The sequence below is a fragment of the Misgurnus anguillicaudatus genome, unplaced genomic scaffold (genome assembly GCF_027580225.2).
Source record: "Misgurnus anguillicaudatus unplaced genomic scaffold, ASM2758022v2 HiC_scaffold_32, whole genome shotgun sequence".
Classification (NCBI taxonomy): Eukaryota; Metazoa; Chordata; class Actinopteri; order Cypriniformes; family Cobitidae; genus Misgurnus; species Misgurnus anguillicaudatus.
In genome coordinates this window covers 3,637,351-3,660,085 of record NW_027395282.1, presented here as the reverse complement: position 1 = coordinate 3,660,085, position 22,735 = coordinate 3,637,351, and the positions used below count along the sequence as shown (strand labels likewise).

The 22,735-nt window shown below is 37.2% G+C and overlaps 1 protein-coding gene and 1 long non-coding RNA gene across 4 annotated transcripts in view; both read left to right on the top strand.

Moving 5' to 3' along the window:
- Positions 1 to 22,735, top strand: part of LOC141363077 (sialoadhesin-like) — a 171,332-nt gene that overhangs the window by 79,365 nt on the left and 69,232 nt on the right. For 2 of the 3 annotated variants that reach the window (XM_073865583.1, XM_073865582.1), the window contains exon 2: positions 22,355 to 22,432. The exons of the other annotated variant lie outside the window; for it this stretch is intronic. In XM_073865583.1, coding sequence (XP_073721684.1) covers positions 22,355 to 22,432 — 78 coding nt within the window. The remainder of the gene's footprint in view (positions 1 to 22,354; positions 22,433 to 22,735) is intronic. 3 annotated transcript variants of the gene reach the window in all.
- Positions 8,962 to 9,996, top strand: LOC129414685 (uncharacterized). Its single transcript, XR_012368601.1, has 2 exons — positions 8,962 to 9,361; positions 9,579 to 9,996. It is a non-coding gene; the product is annotated as an uncharacterized lncRNA (long non-coding RNA).

Sequence of the window (22,735 nt, the reverse complement as noted above, 5' to 3'; positions counted from 1 at the left end):
ATGAGTTCCGCCCGGAAGGCAAACTGGAAACACCGCAATTGCCGGTATTCCCCCGAAGGCAAATCAGGCAGTATTGGATACAGGTGGGGACAATGAAGACAGCGATTGCTGATAGGACATTAAAGAGGAGGGGCAGAGTATAAAGAGAGCTCTGAAAACACAAACGGGGTGCTTTTTGTTGTGCTTGGTTGTGCTTTTGGTGCGCTTTTGGTGCGCTTTGTTTTGCTGCTGTGAAGGCCGGTGTGTGATCGAAATCGTTCCCTTGGGGAAAGAAGTGGAAGCTTGTTAATAGTTCCAGCTAGGAGAAATCAAGATTGGAGGTGACTGGGTGAAAAAGGATCGATGAACTACGTGACTGGTTGGAATAGAGGAGGATAAGCAGTGTTGATTCACGGATGTGTTGACATGTGAGTAATGTTTGGAGTACTATGTAAACATTGAGAAGGAAGAATTGCTTGAAGTGTGCTGTGAGTGTTGTTAAACAGCTTCGGCCCCACGGGTGAGAGAAGTGTGGTCGAGCCGAACGACGTGTAGTAGGAACGGACAGGAGATCCATCGACCTCCAAAAATCTTTCCCTTTGTGCTGTAAATAATGCCCGACGAGTCACACGAGAGACCTGGGACAGAGCAGGCCAAATCCTTATTTCACGAAGTGGGTACGAGATGCTGTGGGTGAGTCTTGATCTTTATTTTGTGTGTGTACACTAAAGCTTGCAGTGTGGTGCTGTGCTTTTAGAGACAGAAGCTGCTCTCAGTCCAGTGGACCCGTGGGAAGATATCAACACGTTGAGGCCAGACCAGTGAAGGAAAACAAATAGTAGGATCTTCAGTGTGTCAACGTTAACCCTCGCCGATCCTGAGAGAGGGCGGTGGTGAATCCTATTTGTGCATCAGTGTGAGTAAGCGACTGGTATTTACTGTTTGGGCCGAAGGCCATTGTTGTATACAGCTACCTACACTAACCATCCGCGTGCGGAGCCTCTCCAAAGAGTTCGCCCCAGTTCAGTACCCCTGGAACCAGATAGGAGGGGGAGCTAGGGAAGCGTTCGGCCCCGTACGCCCTGCCAGTCGTTGCTCTGCAAGTCCACTGCCCCCGGGAGAAGCGTTGGGTGAGATACGAACTTGCTTACCTCTGTGAAGTGTAACTTACCTCTTCTTTCAGCATGCTTGTGAAGAGGAACGAAAAGCCCCAGTCTGTGTATAACTTACCTCTGTGAAGTATAACTTGCCTCTGCTTTCAGCACGTCTGTGAAGAGGAACGAAAAGCCCCAGTTTGTGCATTACTTACCTCTGTGAAGTGTAACTTACCGCTGTATTCAGCACGCTTGTGAGGAGGAACGAAAAACCCCAGTCTGTGCATAACTTACCTTGGTGACGTATAACTTACCTCTGCTTTTAGTACGATCCTGAAGAGGGACGAAACGCCCCGAAGTCTGTGAAAACTTACCTCTGTTTCCAGCACGGCCCTGAAGAGGAATGAAAAGCCTCAGGTTATAAATAACTTACCTTTGTGGTGCATACTTACCTCTGTCTTACAGTACGACTCCGAAGAGGAACGAGAGGTCCTGATTTGCGGATACTCGACCCCTGCTCCAACACGATCCTGAGGAGAATCCTAAGGGCAAAAAAGCAATACCATCTCAGACACAACCTCCACGAACACCAGTGGCAAGTAGCCGAAAATTACTGGAAAAAGTACTGATTGCATTTCCTTTATTCTGCCTCCAGGAGAAGCGGAGGGCGCCACGGATAAAAGGAAGCCCCTGGAAAGGAGTCCTACTCCCTGCTCCATACAGAGTCCAGTCCTGAGGGGCGAGAAGAGAGAGAGTTGTTTTAATTTGCCCTTTCCCCCTTCCCTTACTTTTAAATATTTAAAGTTTTGTTTTAAACTAGTATACTCTGTCTGTCTGGTCATTGGGGTGGCTTTGGGACCTCCTCGAGGTGGAAACTAGGAAGGGGCGTGACCCTTTAGCTATCGCGGGTCCGCTCCGACCCGTGACACATATCTAAAACTACACTGAGTTAACGTAATTTGTAAATTTAATGTATACAATGTTAACTACAGACGGGCTGCCAAACCTCCCTTCACATAGCGGTGATTCATGATCGCTGTCTCCCCTCATCCTTAAGGAACCAAAACATTTGTTATTTTTGAGGTATTTGTTCCAGAGTTCAGTTTAGCGTTAGGGGATGGGTGAACTCCTGCTAGAATTCAGGTATGAGGTATAAACATTGTGCTCTGTACATCATATTAGATCCATAGACAGAGAGTAGTCGGTCTTTTGTGGTTGTTCAAACACATTTAACAACTCTCTGCGTTGCTGTCCATCTTAACAATGTGTGTGTGTTTACCTTGTCTGTGTGCAAAATAGCAGTATTTATTAACTCCACTTTTATGCAATCTCCACTTTTTCTCCACAATCTACCCTGCCACTTCACCACCAGTTAACAAGTTTTTCAAATCAGAGGTGTGAAAAGGTGCTGCTGAAACAGGGGGGTTTCATGACACTTTAAACCCTGTCCAGGAAATTGACCCATAGAGACAGTTTCCCCACACAGAGCTCTTTCTTGCACTGACACATGAGTACCTTTGTTTTTTGTCAAGATGCACACTAATATTGTTTATTTGTAAGCTAAGTGTGTGAACTACTTAATTGTCCTTATATAACTAAATAAGGCCTAGTCCTTGATTCATCTGGGAAACTGACCCATAATGTTTAGTTTGACAAGCTGAAATTAATTATTGTTATTTTTCTGAATGTTTTGCTCCTCTTGTCAGCCACTGCTTACTGAAAAAGAAATGACTTCATTCTTAAAGAGTTTCAGACTCTATATTAAGACATTAATTTGAAGAGGCTGCAACCAAGTGTTAGATATGTGCATGAGCTTACACATCAACTTAGATCAACTTTAACAAACAGGAAGTGAGATCATCAGATCATCTATCAGGTGCTAAAACTGACAGAAATTTACAAACCACTGATGCACGGACAGATAACTGCACAACAACTTTTTTCAGGAATAATACTTTGTTGTTTTGTAGCTGGTATATGTGAGTTTCTACAAAGTGATATCATGAACTTCAGACTCTCATCACTGATCCTGCTGTTACACATTCAAGGTATGAATGAATGGAATATGTTGTATATGTACTGAAACTGTTTCCCTTGACTTATTCCTAAAAACTAGCCTGGGTGCCAGCCGATCTTACCCCCGCCCACAAGATTTTGAAAACGGGAATATCGGTCTGGGGTTTCTCCGTTGAGGAGCTACTATACTTGGACAAATGCTGGTCGAACCAATCAAATTGTCAGGGCGGGCTTTATACGATGATGGACAGATAATCAACAATAACGTAATGAACCACGTCACCAAAGAGCGCGTGTGTTGAATGGCTGCCGCTGTAGAGTTCAGCTGTGTGGATTCTGACATTGAGTCTGTTCTAAAAGATATCGACAGAGCATTGATTTTAAAAGAGCAACAGAGAAACGCGAGCAGGGCATTTGTTGATGTTTTTGCCGTCCTTCCTATTCGGCAAAAGTTGGTCGCAACTGAAATGGCTAACGTTATCACGGCGATTCGACAGCGTGCACGACGAGATGGATATAATTAGCGGTCGTTGCCAGCTTCTTTTCGGAAGCCCGGAATTGTGGTTGCTGAATAAGTGGAGGGACATGCTAGGCTCCAATATTTTCAAGCCAACGTAATGGGTATCGTCGTGGATGAAGTTCACCTAACGTACAAATGGTAAGAGATAGTCTTACTCTATGACTTAGTAAATACTTCATGTTGTGATATAAACGAAATGTTGTAAACATAGTAGGTGTTGATGTACATTCGCTAACTCAGTATAATCACAATGTTAGTGTCATTGTAGCAAAATAACTAGCAGTTCGGTCAGGCTGCAAAGACGTAATTTCAACATACGTCACACACTCCGTTGCTCTGATTGGTCGTAGGTCTATCCAATTGAGTGCAGAGGCATTTTTCGGTTGAGACACGCCTCATAATTATAGCTCAATGGAGCGGTATCAGACTCAAATTCTGACTAGAATTGAGTATGACAACGTCAGGCTACCTAAAAACAAGAATAATTGTGAAATGATTGTTTAAAGTTGATCCTCCATACACCGGGTTTCGGTGAAGGAACTTAAAAAATATTGTTTTCTTTTAATTGTCATAACTCAGATTTACAAGTTATTTCAACTTACTATTATTTATCTTGACTAGGGATGAGTTCTTATATACAGATGAGTTGTTATAACTTATAAAATGAAGTAGATGAAGTTTTCAACTATATTTTATAAGTCGTAGCAACTCATCTCTTGTCAAGATAATAGTAAGTTGACATGAATTGTAAATCTGAGTTGTTTCAACAATATTTTTTACAATGTATTTATTCAATCAAGTAATCATTATCTACTGTGTATCATTATATACAATACATAATAATTGACGACAGACCATTGAATTATTTGAAAATGATGCACACTCAAGGTGGTAGTGCAGCACGACTTGAAGCGGAGTGCCGATACATTGTGTGTGTGCATTATTTTCAAATAATTCAAAGGACCGGAGTCAATTATGCCACTTAGGGTGTTTTCACATATAGTTCATTTTAAAATAACCAAACCCAGTTCACTTAAAGTGAACCAGAAAAGGGACTAGCCGAATGTGACCTCAGTCCTTTTGGTGTTCACAATATAGTGGACTCAAAAGAGGATCCAGTTCTTTTTTTGGTCCTCTTCAGAACTGAAGTGATCTCAGACCCTTTCTTGTTCACATCACAACTTCATAAGAACTCAGACTCCAGCTTTCTGTGCAGCAGTTTATTTTGATACAATGTCAAAACCACACGCGATATGGACCGGGACCTCATTGATTTCACATATCAAAAAGAAATCGAACCACAAAAGAACCCAAAAGCGAACCACCTCCAGAAGTGGTCTGAGTTCGGTTCGCTTTTGGGTCCTTTTAGAGGGGTCTGAGATCACTTGGTTTGTTCACATTTACACCCTGAACTGTTCTGAGAGCGTTTGGAGGGCTCAAACAAACCAGGTGTAAAACACTCTTATACTACAGTTACCACAGACATTGCTGCGATGGCTATTTTAAGACATTTGACAAATCAGGTGTACAGTAATCAAAAAATAGTGCATACCCATGGAACATTTCTTAGCCAGAATAAAGCAATTATCAGCCCTGTACACTGTCAAAAATAAAGGTACGAAGCTATCACTGGGGCAGTACCCTTTAAAAAAGGTCCTAATATGTACCATTTAGGTACAAATATGTACCTTTAAAGGTATATTTTGGCAGTTCAAAGTACTAATATGCACTCTTTGGGTACAAAGGTGTACCTTTTTGAAAGCGTACTGTCCCAGTGACAACTTTTGTACCTTTATTTCTGAGAGTGTACTATAAATATTATTAATTTATATTTCTCAAATCCTTGACTGAATCTCTCATCTGTCTCTATGGTCATTTTAATGAAGTTACATTTACAGTAAGCAATTCATAACCTTACCGTTTCTTCCGTAGAGTCCCTAACATTGGATACCTTGAATGTCAACTGTTATGAACAGAAAATTTGTGCTGTGAGGGGGACAGGTGTGAAAGTGAAATGCGATTACTCAAACATCAACATCAAAACTGGGTTCTGGTTCAGTCAGAAACAGAGAACAAACTGGAGAAACAAAGATGAACCTGAAGATTTGACTTTAGATTCAGATTACTCAGGAAGAGTAAAGCAGAGGATCACTAACCACCACTCAGAGCTCACAATAAGAGATGTGAGAGAGAGAGACAGTGGAGAATATCAGCTCATGATCATTATGAAGGATGGAGTTAAACATCTCAGCTCAGTCACAGTCAATCTAACAGTCACAGGTACATTTACATTCTCATCAGTCCAGTTAAACTCTTTTCATTTCTCATTTAATGTAAGGTTTTCATTATTTAGTTTTACAGGTGAAGATGAATATTGAATCTAAAGGACAGCGAGTAAAACTGAGCTGTGATTCCTCCTGCCCTTTAACATCTGAATATAAATACCACTGGTACAAGAATGGAACATTTTTAACAGATGGCCAAAGCATTTTTGTGTCATCCAGTGAAAACACTGACAGTTATTCCTGCACTGAGTCTTTAACAGTTCCTTCTTCATCTGTATGTGAGTTTGACATTCACACAATATGAGAAGCTCATATTGCAAAAGCCTCCTTCAAAACAAGATAATGATATTAACTGAATGCACTCAGCATGTACAGTATTGTTCAAAATAATAGCAGTACAATGTGACTAACCAGAATAATCAAGGTTTTTAGTATATTTTTTTATTGCTAGGTGGCAAACAAGTTACCAGTAGGTTCAGTAGATTCTCAGAAAACAAATGAGACCCAGCATTCATGATATGCACGCTCTTAAGGCTGTGCAATTGGGCAATTAGTTGAACTAGTTGAAAGGGGTGTGTTAAAAAAAATAGCAGTGTGGCATTCAATCACTGAGGTCATCAATTTTGTGAAGAAACAGGTGTGAATCAGGTGGCCCCTATTTAAGGATGAAGCCAACACTTGTTGAACATGCATTTGAAAGCTGAAAATGAGTCGTTCAAGACATTGTTCAGAAGAACAGCATACTTTGATTAAAAAGTTGATTGGAGAGGGGAAAACCTATAAAGAGGTGCAAAAATGATAGGCTGTTCAGCTAAAATGATCTCCAATGCCTTAAAATGGAGAGCAAAACCAGAGAGACGTGGAAGAAAACGGAAGACAACCATCAAAATGGATAGAAGAATAACCAGAATGGCAAAGGCTCAGCCAATGATCACCTCCAGGATGATCAAAGACAGTCTGGAGTTACTTGTAAGTACTGTGACAGTTAGAAGACGTCTGTGTGAAGCTAATCTATTTTCAAGAATCCCCCGTTAAGTCCCTCTGTTAAAAAAAGGCATGTGCAGAAGAGGTTACAATTTGCCAAAGAACACATCAACTGGCCTAAAGAGAAATGGAGGAACATTTTGTGGACTGATGAGAGTAAAATTGTTCTTTTTGGGTCCAAGGGCCACAGGCAGTTTGTGAGATGACCCCCAAACTCTGAATTCAAGCCACAGTACACAGTGAAGACAGTGAAGCATGGAGGTGCAAGCATCATGATATGGGCATGTTTCTCCTACTATGGTGTTGGGCCTATTTATCGCATACCAGGGATCATGGATCAGTTTGCATATGTTAAAATACTTGAAGAGGTCATGTTGCCCTATGCTGAAGAGGACATGCCCTTGAAATGGTTGTTTCAACAAGACAATGACCCAAAACACACTAGTAAACGGGCAAAGTCTTGGTTCCAAACCAACAAAATTAATGTTATGGAGTGGCCAGCCCAATCTCCAGACCTTAATCCAATTGAGAACTTGTGGGGTGATATCAAAAATGCTGTTTCTGAAGCAAAATCAAGAAATGTGAATGAATTGTGGAATGTTGTTAAAGAATCATGGAGTGGAATAACAGCTGAGAGGTGCCACAAGTTGGTTGACTCCATGCCACACAGATGTCAAGCAGTTTTAAAAAAACTGTGGTCATACAACTAAATATTAGTTTAGTGATTCACAGGATTGCTAAATCCCAGAAAAAAAAATGTTTGTACAAAATAGTTTTGAGTTTGTACAGTCAAAGGTAGACACTGCTATTTTTTTGAACACACCCCTTTCAACTAATTGCCCAATTGCACAGCCTTAAGAGCGTGCATATCATGAATGCTGGGTCTCATTTGTTTTCTGAGAATCTACTGAACCTACTGGTAACTTGTTTGCCACGTAGCAATAAAATATATACTAAAAACCTTGATTATTCTGGTTAGTCACATTGTACTGCTATTATTTTGAACAAGACTGTATGTGCTCGGTAAATAAAAAAATTACATTTTACAAGAAAACATGTCAGACGCACCTAAAGGTGTTTGCATCTGAACTCTTCATATTTAGATACATTTTTTCTTGTTGATTCATATACAGTATGAGTGTGTTTGTAATTGATTGTGAATGTTACAGCAGTATTTTGTGACTCTTTCAGGTCTTTCTAACAGTAGCTGTTGGGGTGTGACTTACACCTCTACAAGAGTTTGTGCTTTAGTGGGATCAACAGTAGATATTCACTCTTCATACTCACATCCCACTGGATATACAGCAGAGGAAACATCCTGGGATTACATTTATTCTTGGGAATTTAATCAGGGGGTATTCAGTGATCTGCGTGATGATCATCAGTTTTCTGGTCGTGTGGAGTTTGTGGGAAACACACTGAGAATCAAAGACGTCAGCACAAATGACACTGGAATATATCAGTTCAGGATCATCACTAACACATCAGATAAAGTTTCTGGTTATCCTGGAGTCTATCTTACTGTCACAGGTAACTGCTCATAATAAACTCTCTGTAAAGCTGCTTTCACTGACCAGATTTAATTAATATATGTATGCTGTTTTAGGGCCCTTACAATTTTTGTTTTTCTTTATATTTTGTTAAACACTGAGTAGAATACATTTAAAATATTAAAAAGTCCAATGCTGTTTATACTTTTTGAGGTTGTCCATGTTGAAAATAATGGTAACACTTTAGAATACGGATCCATTGTTAATGAATAACTACACAGGAGCAAATCAGTAATGCAGTATTAACAATCTAGTAACTACTGTCAACTAACAAGGAACTCTGATTAACAAACTGGTAAGTAATAGTACACAGATGAAAGTGGTAGTTTACTATTAACTTACCAATAACTACTATTTTTTCATACTTCCAAAAGAACTACTGTAAACTAATACACAAGACTGTTTACATTATCAATAGGTAATAGCATACTTGTTTTCAGGAACTTATAGATTCGTCAACCATCTAACTTATTAAATGCCATACATACAGTGTGTGCAAAAGACAAAGTTTCGTGATATAGTCACGTATTTTTTTGATTATTTTTTCGTGATATTATCACGAATTTCCGCGTTTTTTTGTGATCGTATAACGAATTCCTGTTTTCGTGTCATTATCACGTATTGGTTACTCAACAGTTTTTTTCCTATTTTTAAACCATTGTTGCTTCGGTATTGGTTGCGCCTAGTAGGCGTGGTTATGCTGAAGTATCGAGACTCGCGCGTTCGAAGAGAAATAACGCGAGATCCGCTGTGGCAATGGAGGAAGGTACATGTGCTGTCTTTCTAAAGTTTGTAATATCACAGATTGATGGCATAACCAGTGAATAAATAACAGAGTGATGAGCGAAGAGAAGATTGACTACAGGTGGTGTATGATTGCATCGGAGTTCGCGGATATATGACGAGCCTCAATGATGTGCCTCAATAAAGATTGTAAGTCACTCTTGCTTATTATTCGGTCTTATCTTATTATCTGAAGTATTGTTGGGTATATTGTTGTAAGTATTCAGATTGGATAACATAGCTGCAATGTTTTATATATTTATACATCAGATGCGTGTCTCACGTGTTTAACGTTAACCTTTTAAGACCAATATTATAAAGTAAGTTAACGATTCTTACAAATGGCGCTTTATTTGTTTTATTCTAGAACCACATCACACACACACATTGACATACATAAAAATCCCGGGTGTCACGAGCAACAACAGAATATCATCGCAATGAACTCCAATCCCTTCATTAATAAAGCAACGCGTCTGAGGAACACCTGTTCAACACGTGAGGATTTCCACCATACTGAGGAGCATCTCCATTTCAACAGAACGGGTTACATCAAGTAGACATTCCCTGAAACTATTGGGACTTTGCTATTAATCACTGATCTTGCTTTTTATTATTCATTACCAGATCTCCAATTAATATTTTTTTTAATCTAACTTTGTTATTTCTTTATTATTGTTAATGTTGTTATGCAGGATTACACTTTGTTTTGTTCATTAATTTGAATGCTTTATTATGCTCAATGATTCATATTTTAAATATACTGATACACTTGAGAAATTGTACATTGTGACTCTGGCTCTTTACTGTCCTCGTGGTCCCTGGGCATTGGTTATTTGGCCTAAGGTGATTATTACCGGAATATTAAGTAGTGCATTGTACAGTCTGCCAAACACATATATTTTTTTGATAATAATTTTATAATCACTGTTTTATGTATGATCTGAATAAGTGTTCTAAAGTTAAGATCACAGTAACACACTAGTAATTACTTTAGAATGATGTAGTAACACTTGAGTCATTACTAGTTGGTTACCATAATCTTCACTTTAGAATACTGATCCCAAAAAATAGTAATTAATCTAGAATGATGTAGTAACACTTGAGTTATTACTAGTTGGTTACCATGATCTTTACTTTAGAATACTGATCCCAAAAAATAGTAATTAATCTAGAATGATGTAGTAACACTTGAGTTATTACTAGTTGGTTACCATGATCTTCACTTTAGAATACTGATCCCAAAAAATAGTAATTAATCTAGAATGATGTAGTAACACTTGAGTTATTACTAGTTGGTTACCATGATCTTCACTTTAGAATACTGATCCCCAAAATTAGTAATTACTTTAGAAGGATGTAGTAACACTTGAGTCATTACTAGTGGGTTACCGTTATTCATATAGTAGTTAATGGAAAGCTAATCTTAAAGGGGAGAATCTTAACCATTTACAGACTATTCACATATGAGCTTGGAGCCATACATAAAACATATTTTTTGACAGGTAAGAAAAAAATCACTGTATAGGCATTTGGATGGTTGATGAATCTATAAGTTCCAGTATTCTTTCAATGAGAACAAGTCTGCAATTACCTATTGATAATGTAAACAGTCTTGTGTATTAGTTTACAGTAGTAAACGTGTTAACCTAGTGTTAGTAATTTGTCCTATATTAGTTATCGTTTAGCTTTGCATGAATTATGAAACTTCTCAGTAGTTCTTTGGGAAGTATGAAAAAAATAGTAGTTACTGATAAGTTAATAGTGAACTACCACATTCATCTGTGTGCTATTACTTACCAGTTCGTTAATCAGAGTTTTGTGTTAGTTAACAGTAGTTACTAGATTAATATTGTTTAATTACTCATTTGTTCCTGTGTAGTTATTCATTAATAATGGATCCGTATTCTAAAGTGTTACCAAAATAATATAATGTGTTTTGGCAGCCTGGTCTCACTGTTAATAAGTAATATTAATACTTAACTTTTAAAAACACAAAGCGTATTATTTACACGTAGAGCGTAGAATGTAGACATTTTTGCAACATATAATCATAGCATTATACATTTTTAATTCTATAAAGTTTGCGGTATAGACCATTTCAAAAGATGTAAACAACACTGGTCCAGAACCACTTCCTGTTTAAGTTTGTGACTGTTTTTTTATTTCGCACATATATCATTATCTTTAAGATCTTTATTTAACTTTTTGACTCAGTTCTATATGTTCTGTTGGTTGTATTTTATCCAAACATTTATCTAGTGTTAAAAAACTGAAACAGGAAGTGCTTCTGGACCAGTGTTGTTTACATCTTTTGAAATGGTCTATATTTTTCCATTTACCATTTTATCGATAATTTTACCACCCTACCCCAAACCTTACCTGAAACCCAAACCCTTTTATACGAAAAAATAAATAAATTATATAGTATTCTTTTTCACTGAAAAAAAAAATGCAGCATAAAGTTAAAACAACTTAGTTGAAATCAACATACTATTTTAGGTTTTGATCTGTGACATAGTTAACATACAGCATTTTCATCAGTAAGGGGGTTTCTAAGTGGCTATTGACTGAAAATTTTCACTAGATGTAGCCATCAGGCCAAATATTAAATTCATACAAAGAAATCTGAACATTTAAGTAAACAAGTTGAGTCATAATTAATAAAGTGAAATGACACAGGGAATAAGTACAGTATTGAACACATGAAGAGAACAAGGTGCAAAATGGCAGAGAAAGCCAGGAGATCACCTGAAATCTGTCAGTATTGAGAGAGAAACCCTGCCCCCATCAGTAATAATTGATATCAGCTGCTTTAGTCCCAATTAATGGCCTATAAAGGCTTCTCATTATCCAGGAGGCACACAGGAAGACTTCATGATGGGTAAAAGCAAAGAACTCTCTCAAGATCTTCGTAATTTTATGGTTGAATGGGAGAATGGTTATATGCGCATTTCCAGAATGCTGAATGTTTCTGTGAGCACTGTGGTGGCCATTATCCGGAAATGGAAAGTGCATCACTTCACCGTAAACCGGCCATGATCAGGTGCTCCAAGAGCCAAGAACCACTCAGGCATAATTTCAAAGAAAACTATAAGCAATGCACTGAACCGCCTAGGCATCCATGCACCCTCACCACGCAAGACTCAATTGCTGAACAAAAAGCATGTTGAGGCTCGGTTAAAGTTTGTGAAAGAGCATTTGGAGAAGCCTGTGGATTATTGGGAGACTATAGTATGGTCAGATGAAAGCAGAATTGAACTTTTTGGCAGTCATTCTACACACCATGTTTGGAGAAGAAATTGCACTGCCCACCACCCCAAGAACACAATACCAACAGTTAAGTTTGGGGGTGGAAGCATCATGGTTTGGGGCTGCTTTTCAACTAAGAGTACTGGCAGACTTCATATTATTGAAAGCAGGATGAATGGAGAAATGTACTGGGACATTCTGGATAATAATCTGCTGCAATCTACCAGAAAGCTGAAAATGAAAAGGGGGTGGACATGTCAGCAAGACAATGATCCCTAACACAAGGCCAATGAAACAATGAAGTGGTTTCAACGAAAGAAAATCAAGTTGCTTGAATAGCCCAGTGAGAGAACTGAAGATCAAAGTTCATAAAAGAGGCCCAAGGAACCTTAAAGATTTAAAGACCATTTGTGTGGAAGAATGGACCAGAATCACTTTTGAGCAATGCAGACAACTGATCTCTCCATACAAGAGGCGTCTAGAAGCTGTAATCACCAACAAAGGCTTTTCTACAATAAAGTGTGTTCAATACTTATTCCCTGTGTCATTTTACTTTATTTATTATGACTCAACATGTATACTTAAATGTTCTGATTTCTTTGCATGAATTTAATATTTGGCCTGGTGGCTACATTTGGTGGAAAGTTGTGTCAATAGCCACTTAGAAATACCCTTACTCATAAAATTGCTGATGTGTCAAATACTTATTTTCCCACTGTAACTTATAAAAAACTAGTTGAATTTAACTTAATTTGTTTAAGTTAAAATATAATAAAAATATATGTTTATTTGACAAAAATGCTGCATTTCTTTAACAGTGAAATATTATGCAACATATTATGGACAAAAATGTGTGGGATATTTTTTGTAACAATATAATATTTAAAATATATTTTAAGCTGCGAATACAGTCCTACCAAAAACAATTTATTAAAATCCTGTTAGAAGTAAAAAGCATAACAGACAGCCAATGTAAACAATAAATTATTTAGTGCCAAATTTTAAAAGCAGTACCAAAAAATGGCAATGTGCTCCAGCTGCGGTCCTCTCTGAAGTTACTTTATGAAGTTCAGAAAAGTATCAAAGTTATTAATCCACGAGAACGTTAATCCGTAATTCCTCAAAATCGTATGAGTTTTAAAAATGTGGATTACAGTGAATGAATAAAATTAACAACATCTGTGAATTTATGTAGAGTTTTGATTTAATTATTGTTGCTTATGAGAAAACGCCTTTTGTGTGTCATGGCAAACAAATAAATATTGCAAAATGGTTAAATGATTACAGAAATGTTATTCATTTTAATGTTTTAAAGTGTAGTCTTGTTTAAAATTCTCTGAAAGTCATCAACATTTCATAATGAAAATGACTTGTCTTTACATAATGAAATATGACTGAAAACATGTCATTAATATGAGTAAGAAATGCCAATGCCCACGATTTTAATATTTATGAATAGAAATACCTACAAATCTGTACATCTTTAAAGCTTTTAATGCATAAATAATTAACTTATTTGTCCTGTCAACACATTGATATTACACGTTTCAGTGTGTATGAAAACGTAAGTAAATGTACGTTTGGCACAACCACACTTTACACAAAATAACACATATTTTCTCTCTCTGACTTCTGTAGCCTTTTTTAGTTTCTGATGTCCAGACTAATACCTCCTTGTCAAAAACATCTCTAATTTGGCAGTTATCTGATCTCTCTCATTGACTGACTGAAGTTTTATTTACACTGGCACTTGTTGAATATTTATGATCAGAAATCCTGATGTGTGTGGGGAATCCTGAGGACAAACGCGAGCACGCTCTTGAGATTATCACGTGAAACGAAACCATATCCAATCAGAAAGCGAGATGATGAAAGACGGAAGCAGTCATGGCGCAGCACAAAGTGAAGTTGATGTGGAAAGCAGAGATGGAGGGTCAGCTTGTTGATTTGTGGCAACATCACAAATGTTTATACAACGAGTCTGTAAAAATTGTTTCAAGCACTATCATTGAAATGTCTTCCTGCATATCGTCCGCCATGCTTATTCTGAAGTTTCGTAAGATTTTATGGGATTTCCTGTTTTCACAGTCGAGACTCTGGTTAAAAATCTGTTTGTGTGTGGAGCAAAACAGTTAATCTAGGATTTTTATCCTCATGTTTGTGGTCACATTTTTTAAATCTTAAAAGATGTAAAAAATCTTCTGGTGTGTACCCAGCGTTAGAGGGGAGAGTGTTTAGCTTCTTGACAGCCTGGTGGCTGTTCTTTAGTCTGGTGTGTAGAGTCACTCACAACGCTGAGTTCTTTCCTGGTTAACTGGGTGTGGTAAATGTCTTTAAGGGATGTTAATGTGGCATTGATGGTTTTTCCTGTTGCATTCACGATGCACTGCAGGGCTATGTGTGCAGTTCCCCGTTTTGTTTTATTAAAGCTCTAAAGGAGAAACATTTTAGATTTATTTTCACAGCTTTCTTTAATCATATTTACCAAGGGTGACAATATTTTTGTCCACGGTATACAGTGCACACACAGAAACTTGGCGCTGCTCATCCTCTCCACAGCAGCACTGTTGACGGTTAGAGGAAGGTGATGGGTGTGTGGTTTCTGAAAGTCATAAACAATCTTCTTTGTCTTCTCTATGTTCAAAGAGAGATTGCTGTTGCATGGTCAGTTGATGTACCTCATTTCTGTTGTTGTGTCATTTCGGTAGTTGTGTCATCTGCAAACTTTATGAAGAGGTTGGTGCTGTACATTGGTGTGCAGTTGTGGGTTAGCAGGGTGAAGAGCTGTGGCTGAAAACTATTAATGTTAAATGACGGCAAAAAGATTTGCATTCACAGAATAAAATTTGTGGGAGTGTATGTGACATGGCAAGCTTAAAATAAATTTGATGTGCAAGTTGCAAGCATATGAAAACATTTCTCAATGTCAACGGTCACTGTCGCTTGTGTCGCACAAATGCCGCTGAGCTTCCATTGAAATCAATCAGATCGCGTCACTCTACTACTGCTATTTGCTTATAATGTGAATGTACCTTTACAGTTTTGTCACGATTCTCTCAATCATTTGAGTTTGCAAGCGCAGGTGGGAAGGTGGGGCTGTCAAATGAGGCTCCTGATGACTCATTGTTTTCTCTTTTCTGATTGGTTCAATAACGCTGTTCATATCTATCGAAGCACTTCATGACAATAGGAGTCAGAGAAACTGGACAGTAGTCATAAAGCTGGATGGGGATTGGAGTGATATGATTGAGGTAGCATTGAAGCAAGTGAGGACAACAGCCTGGTTTACGGAAATGTTGAAGATGTCTGTGAAAATGTCTGGAGAAATAAACATAACCTGGTTGTCGAGAGGGGGTGGAGTTTACTGGCTTGGAAGCATGTTTGACCAAATTTTGCTGGTAAATTGTGTTCTTCAAGCAGCCAGGCTAGCAGCAAACCAGCACTTACCAGTCTAATCCAGTATTAAAACTGAAGCTGGTATAAACTGGTTTTATGAGTTGTCACACGGTCTCTTCCTGTTTGAGTGGGTGGTTTGTGGCAAACTTGCAAAGTCGATTAAGACTTTATGTTGATGTTGAGGACATCATAGAGGTCTTCAGAATTAAGACAAATATTTATGCTGCACCTGTGTGTTTGACAGATGCTTTTATTTAAAGCCATTTAAGCTGTGATCACAGTTTGGCATGAAGCACATGAAATTACACATTTCAGAAAGACTAACGTCCCGACTACGCCACCTGGGATACACCGGGAACTCTTAACCAAGGCACACAGGTCTAAATGTCAAAGATGGATAGAGTGAGCCAGACTTTAACAACAAATTTACCAAAAATAGATTTTATTGTAGCAATTCTAGTAAAAGTTGTATTAATGTTGGCAAGACTTACACAAACACAAAACCAAAATCACATCAGTAATGAGAGACAGCACACACTTAATACAATACACTCGTGAAAAAACTGCAAAAATCTCCAACACAGCAAATTGTGAACACATCAACCCCACAGTCTGTGTCTCACTTAACAGATGTGGATTAGTTTAAAACATTTAAAGAAAGCAAAATAATAAAAAAAGCAAAGCACAAAATGCCGAAATAAATTAAAAAAATAGGTGTTTAATTATACAGGCAAACAACACGTTTCTGTATTCAGACGTACACTTTAAGCAGAGATGGATTCCGATAACAAATGGGTTATGGGTTACACCTTCATAATCGAAAGCCCATCCAAAACCACTAAATAAATGCAGTACGGAGGAGGGTTAATGCTGTCGCCCCTTGACAGGTACACAATTGAAATAGGACAATAAAGCTCAGGCAAAGCAGCAATGTAGTCACATCACAAAAGGTTTACATTCCACGTTCCATAACTTGGGATTACCGAAACCCACAGATGTGCATTTACACGCCAAACATGAGACGCATTTAATACAAGGACAAAAACCTAACACAAGTAAAACAACGATATATACCAAAAGGGATAACGAAGTCTTCACGCCATATCAGTCATCCAAGGAGGATTCCACTCTTAGAACAGAAGTGTTAAAAACCATACATTAGTGTTGATTCTGGGATAACACACTAAATGCGTTGTCCCAGAATCCACCCGTCTCTGTGTAGTTATTGAAAAACACATTTTCTGTTACTTTTAACACAAAATCAACAAAAAATTGCACACAATGTGTTAAAAGCTTAACACAAAAAGATGAGGAAAAATTAATACATCCTTTCTACAAATACAAGCACAGCACACTAAACATACAAAAACAATCACTCTCTGTTATAATCAAAGGATTTTATGCCTTGTGAAACATGCTCTGATTGGTTCACAGAACTACATGAAACGAACCACTGAGCAACTTAGGCTACACGTATATGCCACTACACTACAACAGTATATATTTGATGTGTGTTTGACTGCATGACCTTGCCATTGTTCACATCATAAATTGAGCTGAATCAAAAATTGTAGGCCTAACTTTGAAAAGTAGTTGACGTGAACTCTGTTAAATTAAATTTCAGATACACCGGTGAGAAGCAGCCCAGACCCTGTGATAGATGGAGAAAAAGTGATATTAAGCTGTTCAACCAGATGCACTCTGGATAGTAAACATACTTACATCTGGTATAAGAATGGACAACAGGTAACAGATGGATTGACATTATTAAACAAGCTGTACCTGGACTCAATCAACAATAAGGAGCTACAAGAGTATTCCTGTACTGTAAGAGGTAACACAACATCTCATCATACATCTGATTAAATTATATAAGAGTCATTAAAGTTATATTCTGAATTTTCTGGGCTGTGTCTTTCTTCAGATACAACTGACAGCTCTGTGTTTGTCTCTCTGTTGGTGTTTCTGGCTCAGTTTCTCATTATAGGAGCTGTATGGATCTGGTAAGTAAAAATATCAAGTAAAACTCAAAACTGCGTAACATACAGTGAATATTCTGATATGAATTCAGATTGTAAGAGTGTGAATTTTGACCCTACAGGTTTTTCATCAGCATGAATAAATTGAACTCATCTAAAAACAAAACTGATTACAAACAAATAGAGGTGAGAAAATCTGTATATCTGTATGTTAAATAAACTAATGGTCAGATTTTATAACATTAACTCTTTCTGTGTGTTTGTCATTGTTAGATGTTGCAGGTCTGTGAGTAGATCAGCTGTCTGTCCATCAGAACTACTGGAGTGATGTCACAACTCTCTTTATGACATCATCACCTAGCAACAGTCTCTCAGCAGTGACATCAGTGATGCAGTGATGTCATATACAGTGACATATTAATGACAGCTCAGTGTAAATAATCTAATGTTCAAATAGATGAATTATTCATTGAAGTATTGAGTTTATCATTCATCAGTCTTGTGTCAGTGTCAGATCAACTGTAACATCACAATGTATAAATCCTGTAAAAACTTTGCTATAGTGCATCTTTATGTAGATGATACTGTGATCTACTTTCATCTTCACTATAAGTTAGACTGTTATTGAACTCAATGCTGTTTTTAGTTAGGTTAAGATTTTATTACAGGGCTGTGCTTTAATCTTGTAGTTAGGAAAGCATTTGTTCAGTTTATTTTAAAATGTTTTGGACTATGGGGACAGTATTTACATGCATGTTGCTTTCACTGCATTTCACAATTTAGACACTGACTGTGTATCATAGCTCTTTATGTTTTATAAATCACTGTTGTATATTTTATAATACAGTATTTTGGTTTCATTAAGCTTGAGGAGACTGCAGCATTGATTTATTTATTTAAGCCATATTAGTTAAACTTCTTTGTGTGTGTGTGTGTGTGCGTGTGTGTGTGTGTGTGTGTGTGTGTGTGTGTGTGTGTGTGTGTGTGTGTGTGTGTGTGTGTGTGTGTGTGTGTGTAATCTTCTTTCACTTACAAATATTTTTTGTCTCTTCTAGATGTCGACTCTTCGGTGTATTTAGGTTTCATTCAGGACTCAGTAAAACATCTTTTGTTTATTCTGCACTCTGATCATGAATTAATCTTCAGAATATAACAACAGCTTGATCATTTTGTTACCTCTGGAAAGTTTAAAGCACTTATTAAAAGTTTTAAGCTTATGAAGACGTTTATCTGTTATAAGAGTGTGTTATTGCTATTTTCAGGCTGGATTTTGTATAAATACAATTCAGTACAATTTAAAGTAAGTAAAAATATTAATTAAATTCAACAAATAACATTTGAGTTAGAATTACGTAATAAACTCCTTATTCAAAAAGATAAACTGCAATTTGCAAATATATTGAGTATACTGGATAAAGAAGTAGCACCATACTAATAAATACTTCTCAATAATATTATTTTAATTTAAAGGGGCTGAATGTAGGTTATTACTTAAAAAAATCTTTAAGATAGAGTTTTCATTTGTATATTTATGAGCCAACCATAATTTAATAAAAAGAATGACACCTTGAGTGTCCTCCACGGTTGTCTCTATCAGCCTGTAGGCTCTTTTGTGTGTGGAGGAGTCGGGTCCGAATTGGCGCGAAATTCAAAATGTGACGTCATGCGCGTGCTCGTCTACTTGGGCGTTCCATATAGATGCGTACGCCACCCATTAGTAAACAGCGGCAATCGCTAGCATGTTTCAAATGTACTCTGTAGACGGAAAGAAGTGACCAACTTCCAGCACAATCCAGACACTCACGGAAACTCCTCGTAAAAAAATCCTTATCTAGTGCGCCCAAAATAGAGCATGGCCGGCGTCGGGGCAAAGACAAGAGTAAACATCGGATTGGCATTTGATTCTTGGAGGGAGCTCCGGTCAGCGCTGGGTATGAAAAACAGACATCGAGCTGGCTTTCTTTTGGGAGGCACCAATTTGTTGTATACCAGAAGCACAAGTCATCCACCAGATCTATCTGTTCCAGTGTACCTCAAGGCTCTGTTTTGGGCCCTCTTCTCTTCACCATTTACATGTTACCAATTGGACAAATTATCAAACAATATGGGTTTAACTTTCACTGCTATGCTGATGACATTCAGATTTATTTCAGCATACCTCCCACGTCAGTGTTTCCACCACCTGCATTAACAACCTGCATCAAGGAACTCAAGCATTGGCAGGAAATTTCCTTAAATTTAACTTGGAAAAAAACTGAAATTATACTGATTGGCTCTAAATCAGTTGTCTCTAGGTTCTCCGGTCAGCAGATAGATTTGGATGGTGACCTAATAATACCTTCTACGACTGTTCGCAATCTTGGTGTTCTCATTGATTCTACTCTTTCATTTAATGACCACATTAGTAAAGTGGTAAAGACAGCTTTTTTTCACCTACGTAATATATCTCACATTCGCCCATCACTTAGTCAGCAGGATTCAGAAACATTAATACATGCCTTTGTCACATCCCATCTGGATTATTGTAACTCACTACTTTATGGCCTTTCTGCGAAAAATATCAAGAGATTACAATATGTTCAAAACTCTGCTGCTCGTCTGATTACACATACCAGAAAGTATGAACATATCACACCAATCCTACATCATCTTCATTGGCTTCCCGTCTCCCTCCGTATAAACTTTAAGGTACTAATTCTGACCTACAAAGCTCTCCTAAGCTTGGCCCTACATATTTATCCAACTTAATCCAGCCTTATGCCCCAGTTCGCTGCTTACGCTCTTCTAGTGCAGGACTGTTAGTCACTCCAAAGATCAATTTAGTGACTATGGGAGCAAGAGCTTTTTGTGTTGCGGCTCCTAGGTTGTGGAACTCCCTTCCACAAGATATTCGTCAAGCAAACACCCTTCTCTCCTTCAAAAATCTCCTAAAAACACATTATTTCTCTGAATATTATTCCTCTGCGTATAGTCTATAATACTTTTTTTCCCCTCTCTGTCCTTTACATTATTCTTGTAAGTGACTGCTAATTTTGTTGACTTTCGTGTTTGTATATGATTATCCTGTACTAACCTTGTAAAGCGACCTTGGGTGTTGAAAGGCGCTATATAAATAAAAATTATTATTATTATTATTATTTCCCTGCAAAGGTAAGACAAAGTTAAAGGGCATCTGTAATATATTATTTTATTGTCTTTGTGGTGTAATGCTAACGATAGAATGTAGCACAGGACCGTTTCAAAAGTTACTTTCTTATATGAATTATCTTTATTCAGAGCACGAGTGCATTAAGATTGTGAGTGTTGGGAGTGTGTTTTACAGTGTCGTATTACAAAACTTTTAGAAGTAGACTTCTGTTGAAAATGTAAAGTAGCACTGCAACATTTTACTAAAATATGGTCTGTCAAACAATAACCTTACAGTACTGTAACTTTTCTTACATTTGTAAACATGCTGGTGAATCTCAGTGAGCTGTCTGTGGTTGCTACGGCAACTCTGGTTGTTGTGGTAGTGCTCGTACGAGTGTGCCCACCAAGAACGAGCATGAGACTGGCTGCAGTTTCTATAACGTCCACTGGTGTCAGTAACGGTTAGAAATTTCTGAACTTACGCACAGCCCCTTTAATATCATGATTAAATATGTAGTTATTAATATTATTTTAAAGCTTTAAATACTTTTAAGACTTAATGACATTTTAATGACAAATTCAAGTTGTACCACTGTAGTTGAGGTCAAGAAAAATATTCATGACAATGTTATGAAACAACTTGACAGAGTATTGGCACCTAATGAAATTTTAGTGACATTAAATTTGTATCACTGGTAAAAAGTGGTTAGAAAAATATTAATGACACAATTATAATGGCCTCGTGACAACCAAAGTCACATCCAACCACATGACAGCTTAACATGATGTTAACCCATAAAGCTAGTTAGTTTCTTAAGTTTGATAATTAATTTGCTCTGTCATGTTTATGACCGATTTATGACAAGTTATTTTTGTCTTGGTACTGTCAAGTTGTCATAACAAGTTATGTTGTCTCCTTTATAATCATGTCAGGTGTCATGTCAGTCTCCTCCTGTCAGCCGCTGCTTACTGAAAAAGAAATGACTTCATTTTTTAAAGAGTTTCAGACTCTATATTAAGACATTATTCCAAAGAAGCTGCAAGCAAGTGTCAGATATGTGCATGAGCTTACACATCAACTTATATAAACTTTAACAAACAGGAAGTGAGATCATCAGATCATTTATCAGGAGCTAAATCTGACAGAAATTAACAAACCACTGCTGCATGGACAGAGAACTGCACTGTGTAATGTATTCATGTTTAATCTTTTAATTATATGCAACTTAAACTAAATATTACAATCTTAATGATTTTAGTTGTAATAACAGTTGTGTGTTACTGTCATGATCTGAACAATAATAACAGATTTATAAATTGAGGATCACAATGAAACTAAACATGTTTTTTTTTTCAGGAAAAAATAAAACTCATCTTTGTTTTGTAGCTGATATATGTGAGTTTCTACAAAGTGAAATCATGAACTTCAGACTCTCATCACTGATCCTGCTGTTACACATTCAAGGTATGAAATAAAAAAAGGTATAAACAAAAAAGAGAATGTCCAGGTCTGATTATGACTGTGTATCATTTTGAAATGATTGTTTAAAAGCTGATCCTCAAAATGTGATGAAGCAACATAAAAAAACTACATGTTTATGCTATTAATTGTCACAATACTGTTCCTTTATAAAAGTTTATATAAATTGAGATGCAACAAAAATAGCTATTATTCATGCAATCAAGTAATTATTATTTTATATTATCAATTTTTTATATATTTATGCATTTGGCAGACGCTTTCTTATATATATATATAACCTTTTTT